Below are 25354 nucleotides of genomic sequence, written 5' to 3' on the forward strand. Positions count from 1 at the left end.
GTTTGAACTCATTGCCCCTTCTCCTATCATTGGTTGTCACCGAGAAGAGCCTGGTTCCATCCTCCTGACACTCACCCTTTCTATATCTGTAACCATGAATGAGGTCACCCCTCAGTCTCCTCTTCTCCAGCTCCAGAGCCCCAGCTCCCTCAGCCTTTCCTCACATGGGAGATGCTCCACTCCCTTCAGCATCTTTGTTGCCCTGCGCTGGACTCTCTCCAGCAGTTCCCTGTCCTTCTGGAACTGAGGGGCCACAACTGGACACAATATTCCAGGTGTGGTCTCCCCAGGGCAGAGCAGAGGGGCAGGAGAACCTCTCTGACCTACTGACCACCCCCTTCTAATCCACCCCAGGTACCATTGGCCTTCCCGTCCACAAGGGCCCAGTGCTGGCTCATGCTCACCCTGCTGTCCCCAGGACCCCCAGGTCCCTTTCCCCTACACTGCTCTCTAATAGGTCATTCCCCAACTTATACTGGTTTGTATTGATTGAAGTTCTGACTCTAAAGGTTTGAAATCCACCTTCTCTGGTTTATTAATAAAAAAGTAAATAAGCTAACAGATGTTTTACTCTAAAGGTTTTCACAGTATCACAGTATCACAGTATGTTTGGGATTGGAAGGGACCTCAAAAGATCATCTAGTCCAATCCCCCTGCTGGAGCAGGAACGCCTAGGTGAGGTCGCACAGGAAGGTGTCCAGGCGGGCTTTGAATGTCTCCAGGGAAGGAGACTCCACAACCTCCCTGGGCAGCCTGTTCCAGTGCTCTGTTACCCTCACTGAGAAGAAGTTCTTTCTCAAATTTAAGTGGAACCTCTTGTGTTCCAGCTTGATCCCATTGCCCCTTGTCCTATCATTGTTTGCCACTGAGAAGAGCCTGACTCCATCCTCGTGGCACTCACCCTTTATATATTTATAAACATTAATAAGGTCACCCCTCAGTCTCCTCTTCTCCAAACTAAAGAGCCCCAGCTCCCTCAGCCTTTCTTCATAAGGGAGGTGCTCCACTCCCTTAATCATCTTTGTTGCTCTACGCTGGACCCTGCAGAGCGGCTTTTTTGAGTGTCTTTCTCACCATATTTCCTTATGTCTCCATTTGTTTTAATCACTACTGTGTTTTTTTAGCATCTGGAATGTGGCATTCCTAAACAAAAAAAGAAGACACTTCTATATTTCTTTCACTTGAAGCATCGCTTCTTCCTTTCTGGGCATGCAGAAGTTTTTATAATATATTTTCAAACACTTGCACTTGGCCTCCTTTGCACCGGTGCTGCCATCTCCTTAATATTTACATTGAATTGGACTTCTTCTTGAGTTGCAGTGTGTACTAGTTGTTGGTAATTATTTTTTAGGGGTGATACCTACTACTTGGCTAGAAGGAATGGGGTACACTTCATATTTAGAAAACATATTTACCTTTTGGTTATTATTTTGGTTCCGTGATTGGTTTAGAGTTGATTGATACAAAAAGGTTAAAAGGCTTAAAATCTCGCTCGCTTTAGGTGGGAATTAAGGCACGTGGTTGTTTCAGTCCTTTTAAAACCTCAGCCTGAAAATTAGTTGTTCTGAGATGGATTCTTTCCTGACTAAATACCTAATTCATCAGTATTCTTGGTCATAGACAATTTGACCTTAATTTCTTCTCTTTCCTAAGCCATTTCATATCACAGGAGGCATAAGTACTGTTTAAAACACGTACCCCCATTGTCATTGTCAACCGAGAAAAGAAAGGGTGGATTTCCAAGAATAAACTCTGTGCAGGCTGCAGAAAGAGATGGAAATCAATGAATTTCTTGTGTTTGCATGTGTGTAGAAAAGCTGGCAGCGTTCCCTTCAGAGGAGAGCACGCCTGCCAAAATGTTGGGCTTTGCTAAGCTGAGATTGTCCTTTGGGCGTGAAGAAGAGGTTCAGTGTACCCCTGGCACTTCTGAGAGCACTTGGTGGTTGTCCTGTGTTTCCCGGGCTACAGACCAGGAAATGCAGAGAAGAGATTTTTGTACGCTGAGGTCAATATGTTCAATTCAGATTTCAAGCTCTTTGCTGACCTGATGTTTGGAATTTGCCGGGGAAGGCTGCAAAAGGCTGCTCGAAGAGGAGACGGGTGAGGAGCTGGCGGATTTCCCTTGGAGGCGGATGAATGACAGAAACAACGTTGGCTCAGGAAATCCGCTCGGATAAAAATAGAGGCTGGGCCAGCACTTGGGGGATGTGTCATATGTGTCACCTCTTCCCCCATCATCCGTCTGAGGCCACTGTGGTTGCTCTTCAGTTGTTCTACCAGCAGGTTGCTGGCGTTTGCATCAGACGTTTGTCCCGGCAGCCTGGGCTCCTTCCAGGACTCTGCTGCTGGTTCCTCCATGAATTGCCACCTGAAAGTTTGGATTTGCCACTGTGTTGAAGTGTCCTTCACGTGTCATAGTCTTCTGAAAGCATCTTGCGTGTTTTGCTGTTTGTGTCCAACTTCCTTCAAGCATAGGGCTTGTCATCCCCTGGGTGGCCGGCTCCTGGGTATGGGACTTCTCATACGGGAGTCACAGAATGTCAGGGGTTAGAAGGGACCTGGAAAGCTCATCCAGTGCAATCCCCCCATGGAGCAGGAACACCCAGCTGAGGTTCCACAGGAAGGTGTCCAGGCGGGTTTGAATGTCTGCAGAGAAGGAGACTCCACAACCTCCCTGGGCAGCCTGGGCCAGGCTCTGCCACCCTCACCATGAAGAAGTTGCTTCTCATATCTATGTGGAACCTCTTGCGTTCCAGTTTGTACCCATTACCCCTTGTCCTATCGTTGGTTGTCACCGAGAAGAGCCTGGCTCCATCCTCCTGACACTCACTATAGGTGTTGAAGCAGGTGATGCTTCTGGTGGAACCTCTTCTGACTTTGACTCCATGAACAAGCAATCACTGGAGGGACTCCAGCCGTGGATTAGGGAGATGCTGAGGGATCTGGAGCATCTTTCTTATGATGAGAGACTGAGAGAGCTGGGGCTGTTCAGCCTGGAGAAGAGAAGCTGAGAGGAGATCTCATCAATGTTTATCAATATCTCCAGGGTGGGTGTCAAGAGGATGGACCAGACTCTGTTCAGTGGTGCCCAACGATAGAATGAGGGACAGCGGGCACAGACTGAAGCACAGGAGGTTCCATCTGAATATGAGGGGAAACTTCTTTCCTTTGAGGTGCCAGAGCCTGGCCCAGGCTGCCCAGAGAGTTTGTGGAGTCTCCTTCTCTGGAGACATTCAGACCCACCTGGACACCTTCCTGTGTGATCTGCTCTGGTGAACCTGCTTTAGCAGGTGGGTTGGACTGGATTATCTCCAGAGGTCCCTTCCAACTCAACCGTTCTGTGATTCTGCAGCTTACTAAACGTGGCTCGTGTTTCCTTCTTTTAGGCTTGAAATATTAGGATTTATTTTTTTGAAAGGTTCCTTTCTTGGGCATGAGATCCTCAAACTTTGCCATTTACCACAGGACAAATAAACGGGCTATTTGGTTTTTTTTTTAGAATCTTCCCAAATAATGGTCTCACCCCATTTTATAAGGGAGGAAATGGGTGAGGAGAAGGAAACCAAGAGGTGTGACGTGACCTACCAAATCCCGGCTGTTGGGGCATTAAGATGAAATTCTTAATAAGATTTTCCATGGAGAGTGACTTTTAAAGACCGGTGGAGGGTTTGTTTGCACAAATACGTCTTGATTTCATCCACCAATCTACTTTTTATATTTTGCCTTTTATGTTATTGTGTTTTACGTAGTGGCTCAATTCTAAAAAGATGAATGCAAACGTATTTACCGCTACCTGCAATATCTGATTTATTGCTTAATGTTTTGTATAGACATTGTTAACGCTTCCAAGCCTTACTGTTGAACGTTTGGAAAATGCACGTTGGCGTTTTACGGCTTGTAAGGAGTGTGTGTTTCTCTGTTTTAGGGCATAATCCAGAAGATCGTGGACTGTCACAAGGTGAAAAACGTGGCGTGTTACGGGTTGCGGCTCAGCCACCTGCAGTCCGAGGAGGTTCACTGGCTGCACTTGGACATGGGGGTGTCCAACGTGAGGGAGAAATTCGAACTGGCCCACCCACCGGAAGAATGGAAGTAAGAGCATCAATCTGTTCCGTGGCCAGAGCGAGCCCGATAAGGCTTTGTTGAGGGTTTAGATTGCGGGGTGACAATAAAACCATGCAGATGTATAGTTAACCTCTTCTCCTCCCTCTCCCCCCTTCCCACTAATTGGGAGGGAAAGAAGGACAGAGAGAAGAGAGTTGGAAAAATTAAAAGTGTTTTATTAGTGCTACTACTAAGATTAGAGAAAATAATACAAAATATACAAAACCAGAATGGAAAGTCTCAGCAACTGCAGAGCTGGCACCCGCAGTCCTGGACTGGACTCTGCAGCCAACTGGAGCTGGATTCAGTCTCTCACTAGGACTCAGTTTGCAGGGACAACTGGCAATGTCACAGAATCCCAGAGTGTCAGGGGTTGGAAGGGACCTGGAAAGCTCATCCAGTGCAATCCCCCCGCCAGAGCAGGAACACCCAGCTGAGGTTCCACAGGAAGGTGTCCAGGCGGGTTTGAGTGTCTGCAGAGAAGGAGACTCCACAACCCCCCTGGGCAGCCTGGGCCAGGCTCTGCCACCCTCACCATGAAGAAGTTGCTTCTCAAATCTGAGTGGAACCTCTTGTGTTCCAGTTTGAACCCATTGCCCCTTGTCCTATCATTGGTTGTCACCGAGAAGAGCCTGGCTCCATCCTCCTGACACTCACCCTTTCTATATCTGTAAACATGAATGAGGTCACCCCTCAGTCTCCTCTTCTCCAGCTCCAGAGCCCCAGCTCCCTCAGCCTTTCCTCACATGGGAGATGCTCCACTCCCTTCAGCATCTTTGTTGCCCTGCGCTGGACTCTCTGCAGCAGTTCCCTGTCCTTCTGGAACTGAGGGGCCACACCTGGACACAATATTCCAGGTGTGGTCTCCCCAGGGCAGAGCAGAATAGAGGGGCAGGAGAACCTCTCTGACCTACTGACCACCCCCTTCTAATCCACCCCAGGCTTCCTGGCCACAAGGGCCCAGTGCTGGCTCATGGTCACCCTGCTGTCCCCAGGACCCCCAGGTCCCTTTCCCCTACACTGCTCTCTAATAGGTCAGTCCCCAACTTACACTGGAACCTGGGGTTGTTCCTGCCCAGATTCAAGACTCTACACTTGCCCTTGTTCTATTTCATTCAATGTTTCCCCGCCCAACTCTCCAGCCTGTCCAGGTCTCTGATGGCAGCACAGCCCCTGCCGTGTCAGCCACTCCTCCCAGCTTGGTGTCACCAGCAAACTTGCTGACAGTCACTCTATTCCCTCATCCAAATCACTGATGAATATATTGAATAATATAGGCCCCGGTACTGACCCCTGAGGCACTGCACTGGATCCAGGCCTCCAAATGGACTCTGCCCCAATGACTCCTCTCCTAATGTCGGACATAATGCAAAAGGGACGAGATCCTCGTGATCTTCCACTTTTGTATGAAGTATTCAGGTGAATGGGATGCTGTACACTCTTGGTCAGTTTCATGGTCACCTGTTTCTCGTTGCCCCTCTCATGAGATGTCCATCCATGCTTATCAATAACGTCGCATTCCATTGCTGTGTTTACCAAAACATGTATCTGTTTTTCCAGGAAAATGCAGCTAATATGAAGCTTTAGCTGACAGGCAAATTCACTACAAGAGAAACTTTTAACAAAACCAGAGCAGTCTTTGTAGCTTGTCGTAAAAGATGTCGCTGTAATTCGCATTATGAAGCGAGATCCTGATGTGGTCGAATAGGAGAGGGAGGGAAGAAAATGGAAATAACTCCAGGAAAACAAACAAAAAAACCCAATCACCACGAAAAACCAAACCAATAAAACCCCCCCAAAACACATAAGATTTTCACAAGCAGTCTTTGGTTTGCTTCAAGGGATTTTTGTCATTGTCAGGGGTTTTCTGCGAACCGAACAGGTAACGTATAACCAAGGATTTAGAGGATGCATAAAGTAGGAGCAGAAATCCCTTCAAAATCTGCAGAGCTTCTGCTCCCTCCAAGTTGTGAGGGAGTGTTGACCTGCTGGAAGGCAGGAGGGCTCTGCAGAGGGATCTGGGTAGACTGGAAAAATGAGCTGATTCCAGTGGGATGAAGTTCAACAAGGCCAAGTGCCGGGTCCTGCACTTTGGCCACAACAACCCCCTGCAGCGCTCCAGGCTGGCACAGAGTGGCTGGAGAGCAGTCAGGCAGAAAGGGACCTGGGGGGACTCATGGACAGGAAGCTCAACATGAGCCAACAGTGTGCCCAGGTGGCCAAGGAGGCCAATGGTGTCCTGTCCTGTAACCAAAAGAGCGTGGTCAGCAGGACAAGGGCAGTGATCCTTCCCCTGCACTCTGCATTGGGGAGGCCACACCTGGAGTATTGTGTTCAGTTCTGGGCCCCTCAGCTCAGGAAAGAGATTGAAGTGCTGGAGCGGGTCCAGAGAAGAGCAACAAGACTGGGGAAGGGACTGGAACACAAGGCCTATGGGGAGAGGCTGAGGGAGCTGGGCTTGTTCAGTCTGGAGAAGAGGAGGCTTAGAGGTGAGCTCAGCACTCTCTAGAACTACCTGAAGGGCAGTTCTAGCCAGGTGGGGATTGGGCTCTTCTCCCAGGCACTCAGCAATAGGACAAGGGGCCATGGGCTTCAACTCTGCCAGGGGAAATTGAGGCTGGAGATTAGCAAGCAATTCTGTGCAGAGAGAGTGGTCAGGCATTGGAATGGCTGCCCAGGGAGGTGCTGGACTCACCGGCCCTGGAGGTTTTTAAGCTGAGATTGGCCATGGCACTTAGTGCCATGATCTGGTCAATGGACTGGAGTTGGACCAAGGGTCGGACTGGATGATCTCTGAGGGCTTTTCCAACCCAGTCCATTCTGTGATTCTGTGATATATGTAGCGAACCAACCCATCTCAGGTTTTGTCATCCTTGACGTTTTGGTGTAGTCCCATTTCTCTTTGTGATATGCGCACACCTCTGAAAATTTAAAAGGATAAATATTGTTATGTCAAGGGAAACGAGAAAATATTATTAAGGACTGGTTGTATTCAGTTATAGACTTAAGTAGAAGAAATGTAATGTGAAAACACTGTAATGCAGAGAATAGATCAGTTAATTCCTCTGCAGATGTAAAATTGTTCAGTTTTATTATTTACCGGTTACCGAATCGCTGCCCAGAGCAGTGAGTGACATCCACCCTCCTCCTAACTGGGGTTTCTTCAGTTATTCCAGGAGCAATAAACAATCACAAGGTAACTGCAGAATCTTGTTTTTCATAGGTTAGGTACTTTGGGATATTTTCGTCATACCAGTTGACAGAAATACAAGAGAAAACTAACATTTATTTGCAGAAAGACCCAATAGTCTACTAGAGAAGATGGGGAGCTTTAAAATACCGTTAAACCAAGTGTTGGACTAAACTCACATGGGAACAGCAAAAAGCAGGTTTTGCTGTGGTTGCTGTTTCGTTAAAGGGGTTTTGTGCGTGTTCTTTGGCTTATGTTCATAACCACGATTTTAAGCTTACACATGTCCCCTGCACAATTATCGTAAATAATCAATATTTAATTTCTTGCAAATTGAGTTATTGTGTCGTAGCAGGCGTCCCATTTGGCAACCATCGATTTATAAACGCTCTTTAGGGACCTGATTTTAGCAAATGCAACAAATCCAAACGAATTAACGATGTTTAAAACTTGAGTCGCACATTCTGTGCACATTACATTTTATTGTTTGTGGCACGTGCATCGGTGTTTTTCCCTTCCATAATTTACAATACATTTTTAATTGATAATACAGGGAAATTCCAGCTTAGAAAGCATGGGGTCTCCGAGTGCTTTTCATGGTAGGAGTGCTGGGTATACGGTGTGAATAATTTATACCATGGAAATTTGTTACATCGTGTACAAGCGTCGGTTCCGATTGTATTAAAGGGCGCGTTGTACACATCGCAGAACAGACTTCATCATTTTGAACAGCAAAACCAGGAGATTGTTTTGAAGTTCGTGGGAAGGAACGGTATCAAATACTCGTGGAAGAGCTGTGGCGAGATGTAAATTATTCAGAGCATCGTTGAGTGTTTTATTGAATACACGCAGGCTGACGTACCTTGGAAACCTGGGGAGATTTGCTGCGCGTAAGCAAAACGCCGCTGCCATGTTTGTGATGCTGTAACACGGGGTGTTTCAGGTCATACGACAGCACGTGGGAACATGTTCAGATTACAGGGAGGGAAGTCTTGGAATCCTCCTTAAATTAAAAGCTTCCTATAGCGTTAATAAACTGCCTCTTGGGTGATGATTGTTTCTTTTTAAGAATTTACATTAAAAGGGCTGTATATTCATTGTCTTCAGAATTAGATCTTGGATGTTCTCCTGGACCAATTTAGATATGGAAGTCGCAGATTGGCAGTAGTTTGTGTGGAAGATACTCAGCTTTTGTTTGATGTACTGCTCATAATCCTGTAGTGGAATGAAGGGGAGAAATGATATGAGATGGTAGAGCTGCAGTTAGGGCTTGGGAGGAGGAAATAATAGCGGATTTTAGGGTAAAGTCACTCAAAATTCGGTCACTTCCAATGTTCCCTCATGCAGCAAACAGTTCAGGTGCAGGAACACGTAGAATTAAAACCTCCATTATGTTGCGAAGGACGAAGAGGAAATCATTCCTTACTGGAATTCTTTTCCCATCCTCACATTTATATATTACTCTGACCACCTTCTCGCTATAAAATAGTTGGTATTTTGCAGGAGGTAGCGAAGGTTTGAAGCATCGTGTCGTGGGTTTGTGGGTTGGTTTGTTCATTTCAAATAAAAATCAGTAAAGACCCAATACTTTTTTTCCTACAAAGAAGAAATATTGACCCTAAAGGGAAGGCAATGTACATCTTCACTGTACATTTACTTTAAGAAAGTTCGTGCTGGTTAATTCTATCACACCAAATATCCTTTTAACGTTTTATTTGATTCTCTGGCAATGACGATAATTCCATCCAGCATCAGAAAATTCTGAATGCGTCTAAATAACGGTGCCCAAAATGATCCGAGTTATAATCGTTGGAAGCTCTAGCTTATTATATTTGGTAATAATTTGTTCAGGAAATAAGTATTCTGGAGTCTGCTGTGTTTTGGGTCACATTGGGTAATACTGATGTATTTCTTTGAGTTACGCAAGATTTAGGGCTACAGAAGCATTGTATAATTGGAGTGTAATTCCATACAATTGCTTTAGAATAACTGTAGACTTTCAAATGCAGTTTGAGTTTTATTCATGACTGATTCCCAGGAATGCTGCTGCTCTTGGGTTTATCTTATGGTATCGTAAATTGTTAATTATTCCTTAAGCATTTGCTTGTGTGATGTCCCATATACCTGTGCGTGGGAGATGATCCCAGGTGAAATACTCACTTTTAAATGAATACATTCCTCTTCCCTTGTAGTAGTATTATTGTTTTAATGTTTCCAATGGCATGAGGTAGAAATGTGAAAGAGCCTTCATCCCTTAACCATCACTTTTCTCTCTGTGCAGCTCAGTGAATGGGGGTTAGCGGGATGTATGGCTCTTAAATCACAGAGAACATCAGCCCGCACGTTGAGATATCAGCAGGTTCAGGTAACAAACGGTATCTCTTGGAACACAATGAGCACAGGCACCTCCCGGTTGTGTGGTTAAGGGCTGTAGGTAAAGCAGGTCCTTGTGACCGGGTGACATTCGTGCTTTGGCTCTAATAGGTACAAGATGCCCCAAAGGAAGCGCCAGGCCTTGGCAGTCCTGTACTATAAGTTCCGATAGCTGCAATACAAATAGACAAATGCCTTTGGCACCGGCACAAAGACCGGACCACCTGCGGAATGGTTTAATGATGAGATCATTTCTTTCAGTGCCACAAAATATTAAGTAGGCTGCTGTTCAGTGGGACCTGGACAGGCTGGACCGGGCAGAGAAGAACCTGATGAAGTTCAGCAAGGGCAAGTGTAGCGTCCTGTAACTGGGGAGGAACAACCCCAGGCACCAGTACAGGTTGGGGTGGACCCGCTGGAAAGCAGCTCTGCAGAGAAGGACCTGGGAGTGCTGGTGGACAACAGGTTGACCGTGAGCCAACAATGTGCCCTTGTGGCCAAGAGGCCAATGGTACCTGGGGTGCATTAGGAGGAGTGTGAGCAGCAGGTCAGGGAGGTTGTTCCTCCCCCTCTGCTCTGCCCTGGTGAGGCCACATCTGGAGTTCTGTGTCCAGTTCTGGGCTCCCCAGTTGAAGAAGGACAAGGAATTACTGGAGGGAGTTCAGTGGCTATGAAGATGCTGAGGGGTCTGAAGTGTCTTTCTTATGAGGAGAGACTGAGAGAGCTGGGGCTGTTCAGCCTGGAGAAGAGAAGCTGAAGGGGATCTCATCAATGTCTATCAATATCTCCAGAGTGGGTGTCAAGAGGATGGACCAGACTCTGTTCAGTGGTGCCCAACGACAGGATGAGGGGCAACGGGCACAGACTGAAGCACAGGTGGTTCCATCTGAATATGAGGAGAAACTTCTTTCCTCTGAGGTGCCAGAGCCTGGCCCAGGCTGCCCAGAGAGGTTGTGGAGTCTCCTTCTCTGGAGACATTCAGACCCACCTGGACACCTTCCTGTGTGATCTGCTCTGGTGAACCTGCTTTAGCAGGTGGGTTGGACTGGATGATCTCCAGAGGTCCCTCCCAGCCCCAACCAGTTTGGGATTCTGTGACGGTGGTCTTCCAGTGCCAGTTTTATCAAACATGAGGGGTGATTATCAGCTGGGATACTTGCTCAGAAAGCAGACCTGCTTTGTGAGAAGGGGACTTGGCATCCTCATCGGTTGCTGCGTTTGAAAGACAGTAGGTGTAGACGATACTGAAAATCAAGCCCTTCCTTGAGTTGGCTGTTGGATGTCAGCTTCTTCATTCCCATAAGCCTAGTCAGAGATTAGAATCATAGAAACATTTCAGTTGGGAGAAACCCTCAGGATCATCGAGTCCAACCATAACCTGACTCTGTCACTAAACCATGTCCATAAGAACCTTGTCTAAATGCTTTTTAAACCCCTCCGGGGATGGTGACTCCACCACTGCCCTGGGCAGGCTATTGTAATTAAGGCCACTTTAGTGACTATCCCAGGCAATCTGTTTTGCTTTCCTTATTTTCTCCTGAGATCCTATTGCAAAAAGCCGGACTTGTCAAGGCTCCTCAGTTAAGAAGACAAGTCCCTGGAAAGAAGAGAGATTGCTTTGCCTATATTTTTTATTTAGTCCGGAGGATAAAGTTGTTCTACATCTTGGTCTAGATCAGAATGACGGAGACAATCTGAAGACTCTCTTTAGTATAAAAACATGTTTTCTGTGCACAAGGAGACTGAAACATGCATTTTCCTTTATGAAATAAATTATAAACCCCCATAATTCTTAGTTTTTCTGGTTTGTATATAGTTTGTGTGCGGGAGTTTACAGTTTCTAAATATTTTTTATTGATTTCTTACTGCACAATGTATTTCAATGATTCCAAAGCAAAGAAGAATCCTGTAACTTCTGTTTGCAGTGGAATCCTAAGCAGCAATAACTCCTGATTTATCAAATCCTGATAGAAATTTGATGAAAGGCAGCCAAGGCACTTGTTTGAAAAGAGGTTCTTGAAACCAACAGGTTGAAATGTTGCAATATTTGCTTTCGCCATCATGAGTAGGTTGTTCAATACACTTATTTTGGAGAAGGGCTGTAAGGAGTTTGATGGGAAATGCTGTATTGGCGCAGCCAAAGGAACAATTCAGAGATGGAAACATCTTTATGAGATGTTGGGAACTACGTTCCAGTTCCTCAAGTAGTCAAAAGAGGAAATTTTTCCCTTAGTTTTCTGCGTTTATTTTGATTTGATCCTTATTTTTAAGAATCTTTGAACGCATCTTTAATTTGGGAGGAAATCTCGATGATTTTTGTCTCGCTGGTTTAATTCTCTCTTTGTTTTTCTTCCTTTTCAGATATGAATTGAGAATTCGCTATTTGCCCAAAGGATTTCTGAACCAGTTCACCGAGGACAAACCAACTCTCAATTTCTTCTATCAGCAGGTACGTTCAGTTCTGCCACTTGGCTGCGTTTTGCCCAGTTGAGAAAATTCTGGATTCTTTTACGTGGATGACATATTTGACACTTAAATTAATGAGTTTATCTTTACAAATGCAGAGAGGTCGGCAATTTCACTGGAATGTGTTTTCCACTGGCGTTGTTAGGTTATTTTCTTGATTTGAGTATCTCTTATTGATTAGTAGAACTGCATAATAATGACCGTTTCTACCAATTAGGCACCTAAATCTTCCTTTTGTTCACTTAAATAATTTTAAATCATTTAAATAATTTTGATTTAAATACCTGGATTTTGGCAACTTTTTAGTACTGCCAAGGTTTCTTGTAGAAACAATAACATTCCTTTTCACTTCAGCGGTGAGTGACTTTCTTCATACCGGCTTTCAACACACACTTGTGTTTCACATGATGCAAAAGTGAGTGATGAGTTCCAAACTATTTTCCTAAACTCCATTATTCACCAATTCAAGTACTGGGAAACCTGCAGCATCCTCTCATTTGTGCCTCAGAGAGCCATTTCTTTCAAGCCGGGAATTTAAAATGCCAGAGGAATCTTTTTTTAAGCATTTTCTGAGAAACAGGTTTTTGCTCACTTGGGGGAAACGATTAGAAACAGATATGAATGGTTCGGAATAGCAAGAAGGCGGATGAAGGTTGTCAGGAACTGATACGCGAAGATGACACCTGTGTGTATCTGACAGTGCCCTAAATCCTACTTCTGAAATACAGAAAATATATGTATATAAAATGAAAATCAGAGGTTCTTGTCTCCTTGCTCTGCACACCATACCAGTTGTTTTCTTCTTATTATTCTTCTTCTCTTCTTTCCTTCTTTTCTTCTTCTTTCTTCTTCTTTTCTTCTTTTTCTTTTTCTTCATCTTCTTTTCTTTTCTTCTTTCTTCATCTAATTCTTTTCTTCTTTTCTTCCTCTTCTTTCTTCTTCTTCCTTCTTCTTCTTCTTTTTCTTCTGCTTTCTTCTCTCTTCTTCCTTCTTCTTTTTGTCTTCTTTTTCTTCTTCTTCCTTCATCTTCATCTTCATCTTCTTTCTTCTTTCTTCTTTCTTCTTTCTTCTTTCTTCTTTCTTCTTTCTTCTTTCTTCTTCTTCCTTCTTCTTCTTTTTCTTCTTCTTTCTTCTTTTCTTCTTCTTTCTTCTTTTCTTCTTCTTCTTTCTTCTCTCTTCTTCCTTCTTCTTTTTGTCTTCTTTTTCTTCTTCTTCCTTCATCTTCATCTTCATCTTCATCTTCATCTTCATCTTCATCTTCATCTTCATCTTCATCTTCATCTTCATCTTCATCTTCATCTTCTTTCTTCTTTCTTCTTTCTTCTTTCTTCTTTCTTCTTTCTTCTTCTTCTTTCTTCTTCTTTCTTCTTTCTTCTTCTTTTTCTTTTCTTCTTTTCTTCTTCTTTTTCTTCTTTCTTCGTATTTCTTCTTTCTTCTTCTTCTGATTTTCTTCTTTTTTCTTATTTTCTTCTTCTTCTTTTCTTCTTTCTTCTTCTTCTTCTTCTTCTTTCCTCCTCCCTTTCTCTCTCTTCTCTGGCTTAGCATAGAGTATTTCTAAATCCATTTCTTCCAAAGTCACAGGTTTTTGTTCTGGGATATTTTGGTCTCCGTTCTCATGGAAATCAGGTTCACAACTTCCCAGAGCTCTTCCCATGATTCTCTTTTGCTCCATAAGTCTCACTTGGCCTCTTGACTAAGACCGTTACTTGTATCTGCTGAAGGGTTAAGGCAACCCCCCTGACTTATGGAAAGAAGGCAGAAAATGAATGTGAGTGGGAAACATGGAAGGCAAGACGATTTTTCAGCTTCTGTTCCTCTCTCATTGTCATTCCCCCAACATTTTAACATCCTCTTCTGCTAACCACAGCTCACAATGAGATCCATCATGTTGGATATACCGTGTTTCCCCCCAAATAAGACAGGGTCTTACCTTCATTTTTGCTTCAAAAGATACATTTTTTTTAACATGTACAGCTGCCTGGACACTCTTTAAATTGACCTTATTTTTGGAGTAGAGCTTCTATTTTCAGCATCCTGAAAAATCCCGCTAGGGCTTATTTTTGAGGTAGGTCTTATTTTTGGGGAAACAGGGTAGGTAAGATCAACCGAATATACATAGGACAAAAAATCTCCGATGTCAAATTTCTGTGCTTTCTGCACAAAAATAATTGTGTCAGAGATAGGGAACATAGGATCAAGCACAGAATTCAATCCAACAGAATGACACTTCTCTTCATCTTCCAGCAAAGCGCAGAACCTTTGGCAAGACAACAAAATGTTACTTTAATCACCATCAACAGAGTCGCTTTATTCACCCGGTCGACCCAAAGCGCAATTATCGGCTGTTAAACTACAATCTGTGTTTGGAACTTCACACGCATGACTACTCCTGTTCCCCTCAATGTGTGCAGCACCCCGGATAAATTGCTGCAAGCTTTTAAGTAGTCTCAGCTTCTACTTAATATTTATATCCCTTTTAATTTTTGCCTTTTTAAAAATAATTTTAATAATAATTTTAATAATTTTGTGGCTTGACGTACAGTGTGCGATCGGCACTCGTTCCACCATTTGCGGTGGGTGGAAGCCGCTCTAATTAAAATTAGAAAAGCCTTAATGAGAGCTTTCCTAAGGTTGCCACTGGTTTGCGATCTGTACGGCAAAGGATTAAATTGGTGTGTTGGGGGCGACCGTGCAACTTGTTTTATACATCAGAATTAGTCGTACTGCCAATAAAATCATATTGATGTTATGAAACTAATGATAAAATAATATTGATACCATTATGCTGTTAATAATGTAATATTGATATTGTGACACTAATGATAAAATAATACTGATACCACGATGCTAATGATAAAATAATATTGATACCATGATACTAATGATAGAGTAATATTGATATCATGGTACTAATGATAAAATAATATTGATACCGTGATACTAATGGTAATACAATAATAATGATACTGTGATGCTAATGATAAAATAATATTGGTACCGTGATGCTACTAATAAAATAATATTGATACCATGATGCTGATGATAAAATAATATTGGTACCATGATGCTAATAATAAAATAAAGATACCATGATGCTAGTGATACAATAATAACGATAACATGATACTAATGATAAACTGTTATTGATATCATGGTATTAATGATAAAATAATAATGATACCATGATGCTAATGATACAATAATATTGATAACATGATACTAATACTAAAGTAATATTGATACCATGGTACTAATGAGAAAATAATATTGATACCAGGATATTAATGGTAATACTGATACCATGATACTACTGATAAAGTAACATTGGTATCATGGTACTAATGATAATGTTGATACCTTGATACTACTAATAAAATAGTAATGATACCAAGATGCTAATGATAAAATAATATTGATACCGTGATACTAATGATAAAGTAATAATGATAACATGATGCTAATGATAATATTGATACCATGATACTACTGATAAAATAATATTGGTATCATGGTACTAATGATAAAATAATAATGATACTGTGATGCTAATGATAAAATAATATTGATACCGTGGTACTAATGATAATATTTATACCGTGGTACTGATGATAATATTGATACCACAGTACTGCTAATAAAATAATATTGATATCATGGTACTAATGATAAAATAATATTGATACCATGGTAATACTAAGAAAATAATATGAACACCATGTGGTTCATTGACGTATCTGTATTTTAGGCTGTGCTTTGACCTTGAGATTTGAGGTTGGAGGCTGATGCTTAAGCCATTTTCTCTTGACTGGAGGAGGTTTGTGTTTGAGACACCTCATTTTCCATCCGGTTGAGAGCTCTGATTAACCCACTAATTGTCTTTGTTCACTTTTCGACCGATGTGTTTGGAAGGTGTCGCGGGTGGTTTTATGACAGATCTTCAGAGGTGTCTTCTCTTTTGTTCCGTTCATTAAATGGAGCATTTAGGTGGTGAGTTTGTATTGACTCCAAATTACCCAAATTGGATCCCACCAGGGCTGTTGGAATTGTGAGGTTAAAGTAAAAATGAAGCGAAAATGGGGAAATGCCACATTTCTGGTGGTCTGTAGGTTTTATATTCCAGCGTCACTTGTGTCCCGTTGGATTGTGCACCCAAACCCGGTGACGTTGGGAGGTGGAAATAAGGGGGACAGACTCTTTTGCCTTAATACCAAGTGAGGAATGAAAGCCATATATCCTATGGAGATAGACTACAACCTTAAAAACATCCTTATAATGAGAATCAGACGTAAGCTACTTGAATTGCCTTTTATTCTGGGACAAGAGCCTGCACGCATTTCTCCTTCGATAAATAAGACATTGGCCTCCAGTAATTGGAGATGGTTTATCCCTTGATGAAAGGGGAAAATGCATCTGAATGGGGGGGAACCGGCTCTTGGGCATCAGCTGGTCCATTGTTGCCATTCTTGTGCCGGAAGAATCTAAAAGTAACTTTTATAGGTCCTGAAGAATAAGAAAAAGTGGGTTTTTGTCAGCATATGATTTTCTCTGTGCTACCTGGAGTTGTGTGTATATATATGTATTTATATATATATGTGTTTCGTTTCTTGAGGTCAAACGGCATCTTTTTACTCTGTAGCGTTTGTGAAGATGATCATATTTAAAATATATTTCCTTAAATGAAAATTATCCTCTATATTGCGGTAGCTAAATGCATCATGCAAACTAAATTAGTTTTAAAACATTGTCCCCCAGCATGTAGGAAATTTGAAGTGCAGGCAATTACTTTAATAACTTAATGATAGAAGTTTTATAAGGCTTAGGCGCGTGAGATATAATTTGAAATGCAGGCTGGGAATTGGGCTCTTTAACCTAATTAAATAACAACATCTCTTACACCTTAATAAAAATAGAAGACCTAAAGCGATGACTTTGGCAGGAGAAGCTTTGAGGACAATCAAGGACATCGGGAGAAGAGCTGGTGCTGTTCCTTATATTGGCAGCTTGTTCAAATAAGAACATAAATAAAAAGATCTTTCAGAGCAATTAATGGTTGGCATATAAACTGTGCCCTAAAGCAAAGTGGTAATAATGTAAGAATTACTTTAAAAAGATATTTTAAAATACATATACATATATATATGAATCAAGTTGAACATCATAGATGTTGTTTGTATCCTGGTGTAACTACTCGGGCATCATCCAAATGTTCCGTGTTAAATGTTTGATTTCTGGTTTACGATGGGAACGTAGGACGTACTCTTATTGCTAAATATCATTTAAATAGTCAAGATCAATCCACAGAATAACGACAGCTTTGGTTTAAAATTCCTGCCTGGCAAGCGGAGCGGTGGGAATGGCGCTCGTGGGCTTTCACGAGGTCATATGTGAATTACTCTTAATTTAAGACCATAGATATAAAATGCACGGGAGAGGTCTCCATGTGCTGATGCGTGGGTATGTGTTTGGTAGTGATCTCGGACAAAATGTTGTTCTGATTAGTGTATCAAGTTGTACATAACATCCGTTGGACCAAACAACAAATTGAATTGTGTGGATAGTTGGGCTCATTTATTTCTGGAAAAAAGGAAAATTCTGTGTCAGAAAAGTATAAAATGAGCTGTTTGCAAGGCCAGACTTAGTAGGTTGAGTTACTCTATGGCTCCCAAGAGTATCGTCCTACTTAGCAGAGGAGCGGGAGGCAGCACTGGGTATTGCGGTGACAGCTGGAGCTCGGCCCGCTTGGCCAGAAGGGCTCATTTTTAGCCACTCTGTCCCTAACAATGCCATGATTTCCCCCCCACCCCATCTCTAATGCCCTTATTATTAACAGAGGAGCTTCCAAAATGAGTTAGAGATGTCAAAGATCACCGCTGGATAATAGACAGGCCGTGACCATGGGAGAGGAGGAGGAGGAGCAGCCGAGGGCAGATGGTAAATGGATGTTGTCCTGAGACCAACTCGGTGCTTTTAACTCCACTGGAAGAGGCCAGAGCCTTCGTTTTCCCTAATGTAGGCTTATCTCCTGTCATAAATCTAATATTATCAGATGGGTAAATAGGGGTGGAACTGCAAATGTGTTTCCATTCTGTGCATCTTTTAAAGCCTGCCATTATGATCATTAAGGTGGCTCCTAAAGCTTTGGGCTTTTGTGCATATGGTCCTTCATCCAAAGCAGATGAGGGACAGGTCTTTGAGAGTTAATTTTCCCTAATAGTTCTGAAGCTGTAGTAAGGTGGGTTGGGACCCTGTTTTTTGAAGCTGCTTATTCTGATGTTGTGTACTTAGGCTTCATTAAAGCCATTGATGCCGTATCCCACGGCGTCTCCTGGAGAAGCTGCAGCTCATGGCTGGATGAGTGTTCTCTGCCATGGATACAGAACTGGCTGGATGGCCGAGCCCAAAAAGTTGTGGTGAACAGAGATAAATCCAATTGGCGGCCGGTCATGAGTGGTGTCCCCAGGGCTCAGTATTGGGGCCAGTTCTGTTTAATCTCCTTATCAATGGTCTGGATGAGGGGGTTGAGTGCACCCTCAGCAAGTTTGCTGATGACACCAAATTGGGTGTGAGTGTTGATCTGCTGGAGGGCAGGAAGGCCATACAGAGGGATCAGGGCCGGCTGGATCGATGGGCTGAGGCCAATTGTCTGAGGTTCAACAAGGCCAAGTGCCGGGTCCTGCACTTGGGTCACACCAACCCCAGGCAGCGCTACAGGCTCGGGGAAGAGTGGCTGGAAAGTGCCTGGGGGAAAAGGACCTGGGGGTGTTGGTGACAGCGGCTGAACATGAGCCAGCGTGTGCCCAGGTGGCCAAGAGGCCACCAGCATCCTGGCTTGTGTCAGGAACAGTGCGGCCAGCAGGCCCAGGGCAGTGACCGTCCCCCTGTCCTGGGCGCTGGGGAGGCCAAACCTCGAATCCTGGGATCAGTTTTGGGCCCCTCATACCAAGAAAACCCTTGAGGTGCTGGAGCGAGTTGAGAGAAGGGAACGGAGCTGGGGAAGGGGCTGGAGCACAAGTGTGATGGGAGCGGCTGAGGGACCTGGGGGGTTCAGCTGGAGAACAGGAGCTGAGGGGAGACCTTCTGATCTCTGAACTGCCTGAAAGGAGCTTGGAGCATGGAGGGGGTTGGGCTCTTCTACCAAGGAACAAGTGACAGGACAAGAGGAAATGGCCTCAAGTTGCACCGGGGGAGGTTCAGATTGGATATTAGGAAAAAAATTCTTCCTGGAAAGGGTTGTGAGGCATTGGAACAGGCTGCCCAGGGCAGTGGTGGAGTCACCATCCCTGATGAATTATGATCTTAAAGGTCTTTTCCAACCAAAATGATTCCATGATAGAAAAAGCTGGAATTTAAGAGTTGGTAAACTACAGGAAATATTTCACTGGACTTTCATGGGACCAAAGTCACCAGAACTGTTGCATTTTAGTGTAAAATGAGAATTCTGGTAGAGCAGTTTAGTAGGGGCTGACAATGAGCTATTAACCTAAAAACCCACACAACAAACTCCACCAAATAACCCCAGACAGCAAACAAACCAAACCAAAAAGCGCAACCAAAATACCTTTGGGTGTTAGAAACCTGAATGTTTAAGAGCAGGTGTCAGAACTTACCCTCAACTGTTAAAAAGGAGAATAAATACATAAGTATTGCGGATACAGGAAGGTTATATTTGTTAATATAAATGCTACTAAGTATCTAATTTTTTAATACAAAAAACACCAGCTAGAAATATCCAGAGAGAACAAACGGATAAGAAGAAAATGATGTAATGTGAATCTTTGTTTTCCATGCTTCATTAAAATATTTTAATTACGGTTTTTATGCTACTTACTAATAGTGTACTGAAGACCTTTTGTTTCTTTGTTTGCTGATCTATTAGGGATATTTTCTATGTTGTGGTGGTGATTTATTTTTGTTATGTATTTAACTCTTTAGGGGTTACGGAATCACTGAAATGCTATTGAAATGCGGTTTTCAAAGCAATACCAGTTGGAAAAAATATATATATATATATAAAAGGGCTAAGTTATGTAAGTGGGTCATAGACATTGAAAGTAAAGTAGGAGTAGATTGCTTATTTTTAAACTGTCCTCAAAAACTGGAGGTTGTCCTGTGGGAAATATCTGGGTATCATTAAATGAGCTGGGAAAGCTGGTGTAGTGGCTAATTATTGATTTTTGAGATGCTATTTGATAATATCTTGCTAAAAAATTTCCAGAGTAGTTACGCTTGAAAGCTCCATCAAAGTTTGGTCGTTTTGTTTAATAATTTCTAATGATACAAACAAGCTTAAACCTGAAATCTATTTTTAAGACACAGCCAGGCGGGGTTTTGTTTTATATCCCTGCAATGCATTCAGTACTAATTTCAGGATGATTTTACTGTTGTTCTCATGGAAGAAGCTGAAATGCACTGTGGTGTTTCCATGGACTGCCCTGACAAGACGTCTCGTCAACCTCAGCGAATGTTTTGCAGCTGCGTTAAATAAATGGGGTGCAGCAAAACGCAGCAGATGGCTTTGGAAAGCAGCAGCTGGGACGCAAAATACGAGCCCCGCGATTGATTTCTTCTTAAATCATCTTCTTAAATCATTTCGCCATCTCTCATGCGCTTTCCTCTCTCTCCAGTATTTATTTTCAGTTATACCAGCTGGGATTTGCTGGCCATTTATGGAGCTGGGAAATTGCGTTTTAAGAAGTTGGTTGTTACACCCTCACTAATTTGCCCGTTCAACTGAAAGAACAAATATTTGAAAAGCCTGACATCAGGAATAAACCCAGGCTTTTGTTTCCGTGCCTTCCTTGTGGAAAAAGCTCATTAGTTCGTGGTTCAGCGTTCACCTCTTTTCTTGCCATTTAAGAGGATCTTCAAACTTTTAATGATTTTGTTTCACATTTTATTTGATCGGGGCACGTGAAAGACTTTTCCTACCTCTGGGAAGGGCATTTGCGCTTCACATCCGTGTTTTCCACATATTGCATCCCTTCAGTGTATATAATAGTAGCCTGTTTGTAGCTGTCGTGACCACGAACGTAACTACAAATGTGAAGCGTAGCTCACGCTTTAATATTTATTGACCAGCCTGTGAATGAGCAAATGCAAGTCCAGCCACTTCTAACACTGACGCTGCAGTAGGACCCATCTAAAACCCTCAAGTATTTTGCACTTTACCATGTTTAATGCAACTTAAATAGACTCATCCTTTCCCCCCACAAGCGTAGGACAACTGTAAGTCTGATTTAAACTTGTTAGGACATTTACAACAACAAAAATATCAGAGGGAAGGGGGCTTGAAATGAACACCAGCTTGTAGCAAGGAATTACTTTTGCCTCTATCCTGCTTTAACCTGTTTTCCAATATATTTTTCTCTGCGAATTCAGAAAAGCACGTTCTGCTAGAAAGCAAAATGGGCAAGTTGAATTGAGTGTGTTGCAAGCGATTTAAAGCTTAATATTTTGGGGGTTTGATTGTTACCACATAAGAATTATATAGACTTCTAACAATATAACACTTGAATTCATAATCCTAGTGTAAGTGTTTGCCATGTTAGTGTTTATACATTTTTATTGCTAAAACATCGTGATCATGAAGCATTTGAGATGAGCGGAGGCTTCATGTGCTCATATTGTTGCCGGAGTGTCTGCTCTGCCGTGTGTGGTATAACTGAAATAACAGCACACGAAATTAACAGGAACTCCTTAATGGCTTCATTGGGCTGGTGGAAATTGGTAAGAGTTGTTGCTTTGCTGTTTCTTGTTTAACCACAGAATCCCAGAATGTCAGGGGTTGGAAGGGACCTGGAAAACTCATCCAGTGCAATCCCCCCATGGAGCAGGAACACCCAGCTGAGGTTCCACAGGAAGGTGTCCAGGCGGGTTTGAATGTCTGCAGAGAAGGAGACTCCACAACCTCCCTGGGCAGCCTGGGCCAGGCTCTGACACCCTCACCAGGAAGAAGTTTCTTCTCATATTTAAGTGGAACCTCCTGTGCTCCACTCCCTTCAGCATCTTTGTTGCCCTGCGCTGGACTCTCTCCAGCAGTTCCCTGTCCTTCTGGAACTGAGGGGCCACAACTGGACACAATATTCCAGGTGTGGTCTCCCCAGGGCAGAGTAGAGGGGCAGGAGAACCTCTCTGACCTACTGACCACCCCATTCTAATCCACCCCAGGTACCATTGGCCTTCCTGGCCACAAGGGCCCAGTGCTGGCTCATGCTCACCCTGCTGTCCCTAGGACCCCCAGGTCCCTTTCCCCTACACTGCTCTCTAATAGGTCATTCCCCAACTTACACTGGAACCTGGGGTTGTTCCTGCCCAGATTCAAGACTCTACACTTGCCCTTGTTCTATTTCATTCAATGTTTCCCCACCCAACTCTCCAGCCTGTCCAGGTCTCTGGATGGCAGCACAGCCTCTGCCGTGTCAGCCACTCCTCCCAGCTTGGTGTCACCAGCAAACTTGCTGACAGTCACTCTATTCCCTCATCCAAGTCACTGATGAATATATTGAATAATCCCGGCCCCAGCACTGACCCCTGAGGCACTGCACTGGATCCAGGCCTCAACTGGACTCTGCACCATTGACCATGACTCTCTGGCTTCTTCCCTTCAGCCAGTTCACAGTCCACCTCACTACCTGATCATCCAGACCTCACTCCCTCAGTTGAGCAGTGAGGATGCTGTGGGAGACTGTGTCAAATGCTTTAATGAAGTCAAGGTAGACCACGTCCACCACCCTGCCATCATCCATCCACCTCGTTATGTCCTCATAAAAGTCAATGAGGTTGGTCAAGCACGACTTCTCCTTGGTGAAGCCATGTTGAGTGTCCCAAAACCTGCAGGTCGGGATTCGTCCTCCCTCCTAACTTCTGAATTAGTAGTCAACAGAAAAACCAAGATTCTTTAGATTCGTCGGAGCTTCATTTTTGTGTCTATTTATATAGATATGCTCTTTATGCTCTTCAAGACAAAGCCTTTTTTCTCTTAAACAGACAAAAGATCATCTCATTTCTCTCATTTAACTGTATTAACAACAATAATAAAAATAATAATTGAGCAAGCACAAAAGACTTTTAGGAAAACTATTCAATTGCCTTGTGGCATTGCATTTAATTACCATTAAATTATCCGTTCTGTCTCTTCCATTGAAGATTCGTTCAGGTTTTTTCCTTAGGAGGTTATGGGGCCCGTGCTGAACCTCCTGCAAAATCCTTATCTAATCTCTGCACAAGCATTAGTTTGTGCATTGATCTAATGCCATCTCAAAGAGAACGGGCCAGAAGAATTAAAGGTGATAAGAGAAGTTCTCATTAGTATTCTGGGAGTAGAAATTAAATCTGCTTTCTTTGCCTTTTCCTTAGACGTACTGAAATTTAAAGAAGAATGAGTGTGGACAAGTTGTGGATAAAAAACGAGATAAAATCAATACTTTCTATCAATTTATTGTGTTTGCTATCCATAATAAGACACTGCTCAATCTAATTAGACCACAAGATTAGGACCACAGATTAGAATCTCTCCGCACACCTTCCAAAATTGAAGCACAATAATAAATAGGTGTTTATAAAGTATGTGCAGTGCTTTAGGATAATCAATTAATTTTGATGAGAGGCTGTGATGACTGATTTTGTGAACACATCAGTCACTTGTGGACACCAAAGGAGGGTATTTTTTTCTATGTTTTCATCTAATTTCTTAGGCGAAGGCATTTTTATCCCACTCTTCAGATTGAATATTGTAATGAAATTGAAAGACTCGAAACTCTGGGTTACTGGACCGAGGAACTTCAGATACAATAAATGAGCAAAGGGGAGTTTCTGTTGGCTGAACTTTGAGGTGAAAGGATTGTTTGTAATTTAGTCCACCTTTATGGAATATCTATATCTATATCTATCTGGACTGGGATGCACTATCAGCAAGTTTGCTGGTGACACCAAGCTGGGAGGAGTGGCTGACACGGCAGGGGCTGTGCTGCCATCAGAGACCTGGACAGGCTGGAGAGTTGGGCGGGAAAACATGGAGTGAAATAGAACAAGGGCAAGTGTAGAGTCTTGAATCTGGGCAGGAACAACCCCAGGTTCCAGTGTAAGTTGGGGAATGAGCTATTAGAGAGCAGTGTTGGGGAAAGGGGTTCCTGGGGACAGCAGGGTGACCATGAGCCAGCACTGGGCCCTTGTGGCCGGGAAGGCCAATGGTACCTGGGGTGGATTAGAAGGGGGTGGTCAGTAGGTCAGAGAGGTTCTCCTGCCCCTCTACTCTGCCCTGGGGAGAGCACACCTGGAATATTGTGTCCAGTTGTGGCCCCTCAGTTCCAGAAGGACAGGGAACTGCTGGAGAGAGTCCAGCGCAGGGCAACAAAGATGCTGAAGGGAGTGGAGCATCTCCCGTGTGAGGAAAGGCTGAGGGAGCTGGGGCTCTGGAGCTGGAGAAGAGGAGACTGAGGGGTGACCTCATTCATGGTTACAGATATAGAAAGGGTGAGCATCAGGAGGATGGAGCCAGGCTCTTCTCGGTGACAACCAATGATAGGACAAGGGGCAATGGGTACAAACTGGAACACAAGAGGTTCCACTTAAATTTGAGAAGCAACCTCTTCCTGGTGAGGGTGGCAGAGCCTGGCCCAGGCTGCCCAGGGGGGTTGTGGAGTCTCCTTCTCTGCAGACATTCAAACCCGCCTGGACACCTTCCTGTGGAACCTCAGCTGGGTGTTCCTGCTCCATGGGGGGATTGCACTGGATGAGCTTTCCAGGTCCCTTCCAATCCCTGACATTCTGGGATGAGGGTCATTTTCCCCCCAGGCACTTTCCAGCCACTCTTCCCCGAGCCTGTAGCGCTGCCTGGGGTTGTTGTGACCCAAGTCCAGGACCCAGCACTTGGCCTTGTTGAACCTCAGAGAATTGGCCTCAGCCCAATGATCCATATCCATGATATGTTCTGTAGATACATGTGACATGTGTGTTCATATAACTGATAGTTCTTTGTAAATTATTTCTTAGATTAGATGTTTCATCCATTGGAGCAGTGACTGTTAGTTTGCCGACACAAGGGACTCTTTGCACTTAGGGACCTTCAGAGTTTTGAATGAAAATTGAAAATCAAAACATCTTCACTTGCTGGATCCATCTCTCCCAGTTTATGTCACTTGCAGCCATTGTAATTACCATATATATATATTCTGTGGTTTTGAGGGGCTATTTCTTTAACCTTTTATCAGATAACCCTTTGTA

The 25354-nt window shown here is 43.5% G+C and overlaps 1 protein-coding gene across 8 annotated transcripts in view; it reads left to right on the plus strand.

The window, feature by feature from the left end:
- PTK2 (protein tyrosine kinase 2) overlaps positions 1–25354 on the plus strand; it is a 197378-nt gene that overhangs the window by 84349 nt on the left and 87675 nt on the right. For all 8 annotated transcript variants that reach the window (XM_065830925.2, XM_071803769.1, XM_065830921.2 and 5 more), the window contains 2 exons: positions 3926–4092; positions 12029–12116. In XM_065830925.2, coding sequence (XP_065686997.1) covers positions 3926–4092; positions 12029–12116 — 255 coding nt within the window. The remainder of the gene's footprint in view (positions 1–3925; positions 4093–12028; positions 12117–25354) is intronic.

Source organism: Patagioenas fasciata, chromosome 2 (genome assembly GCF_037038585.1).
Source record: "Patagioenas fasciata isolate bPatFas1 chromosome 2, bPatFas1.hap1, whole genome shotgun sequence".
Classification (NCBI taxonomy): Eukaryota; Metazoa; Chordata; class Aves; order Columbiformes; family Columbidae; genus Patagioenas; species Patagioenas fasciata.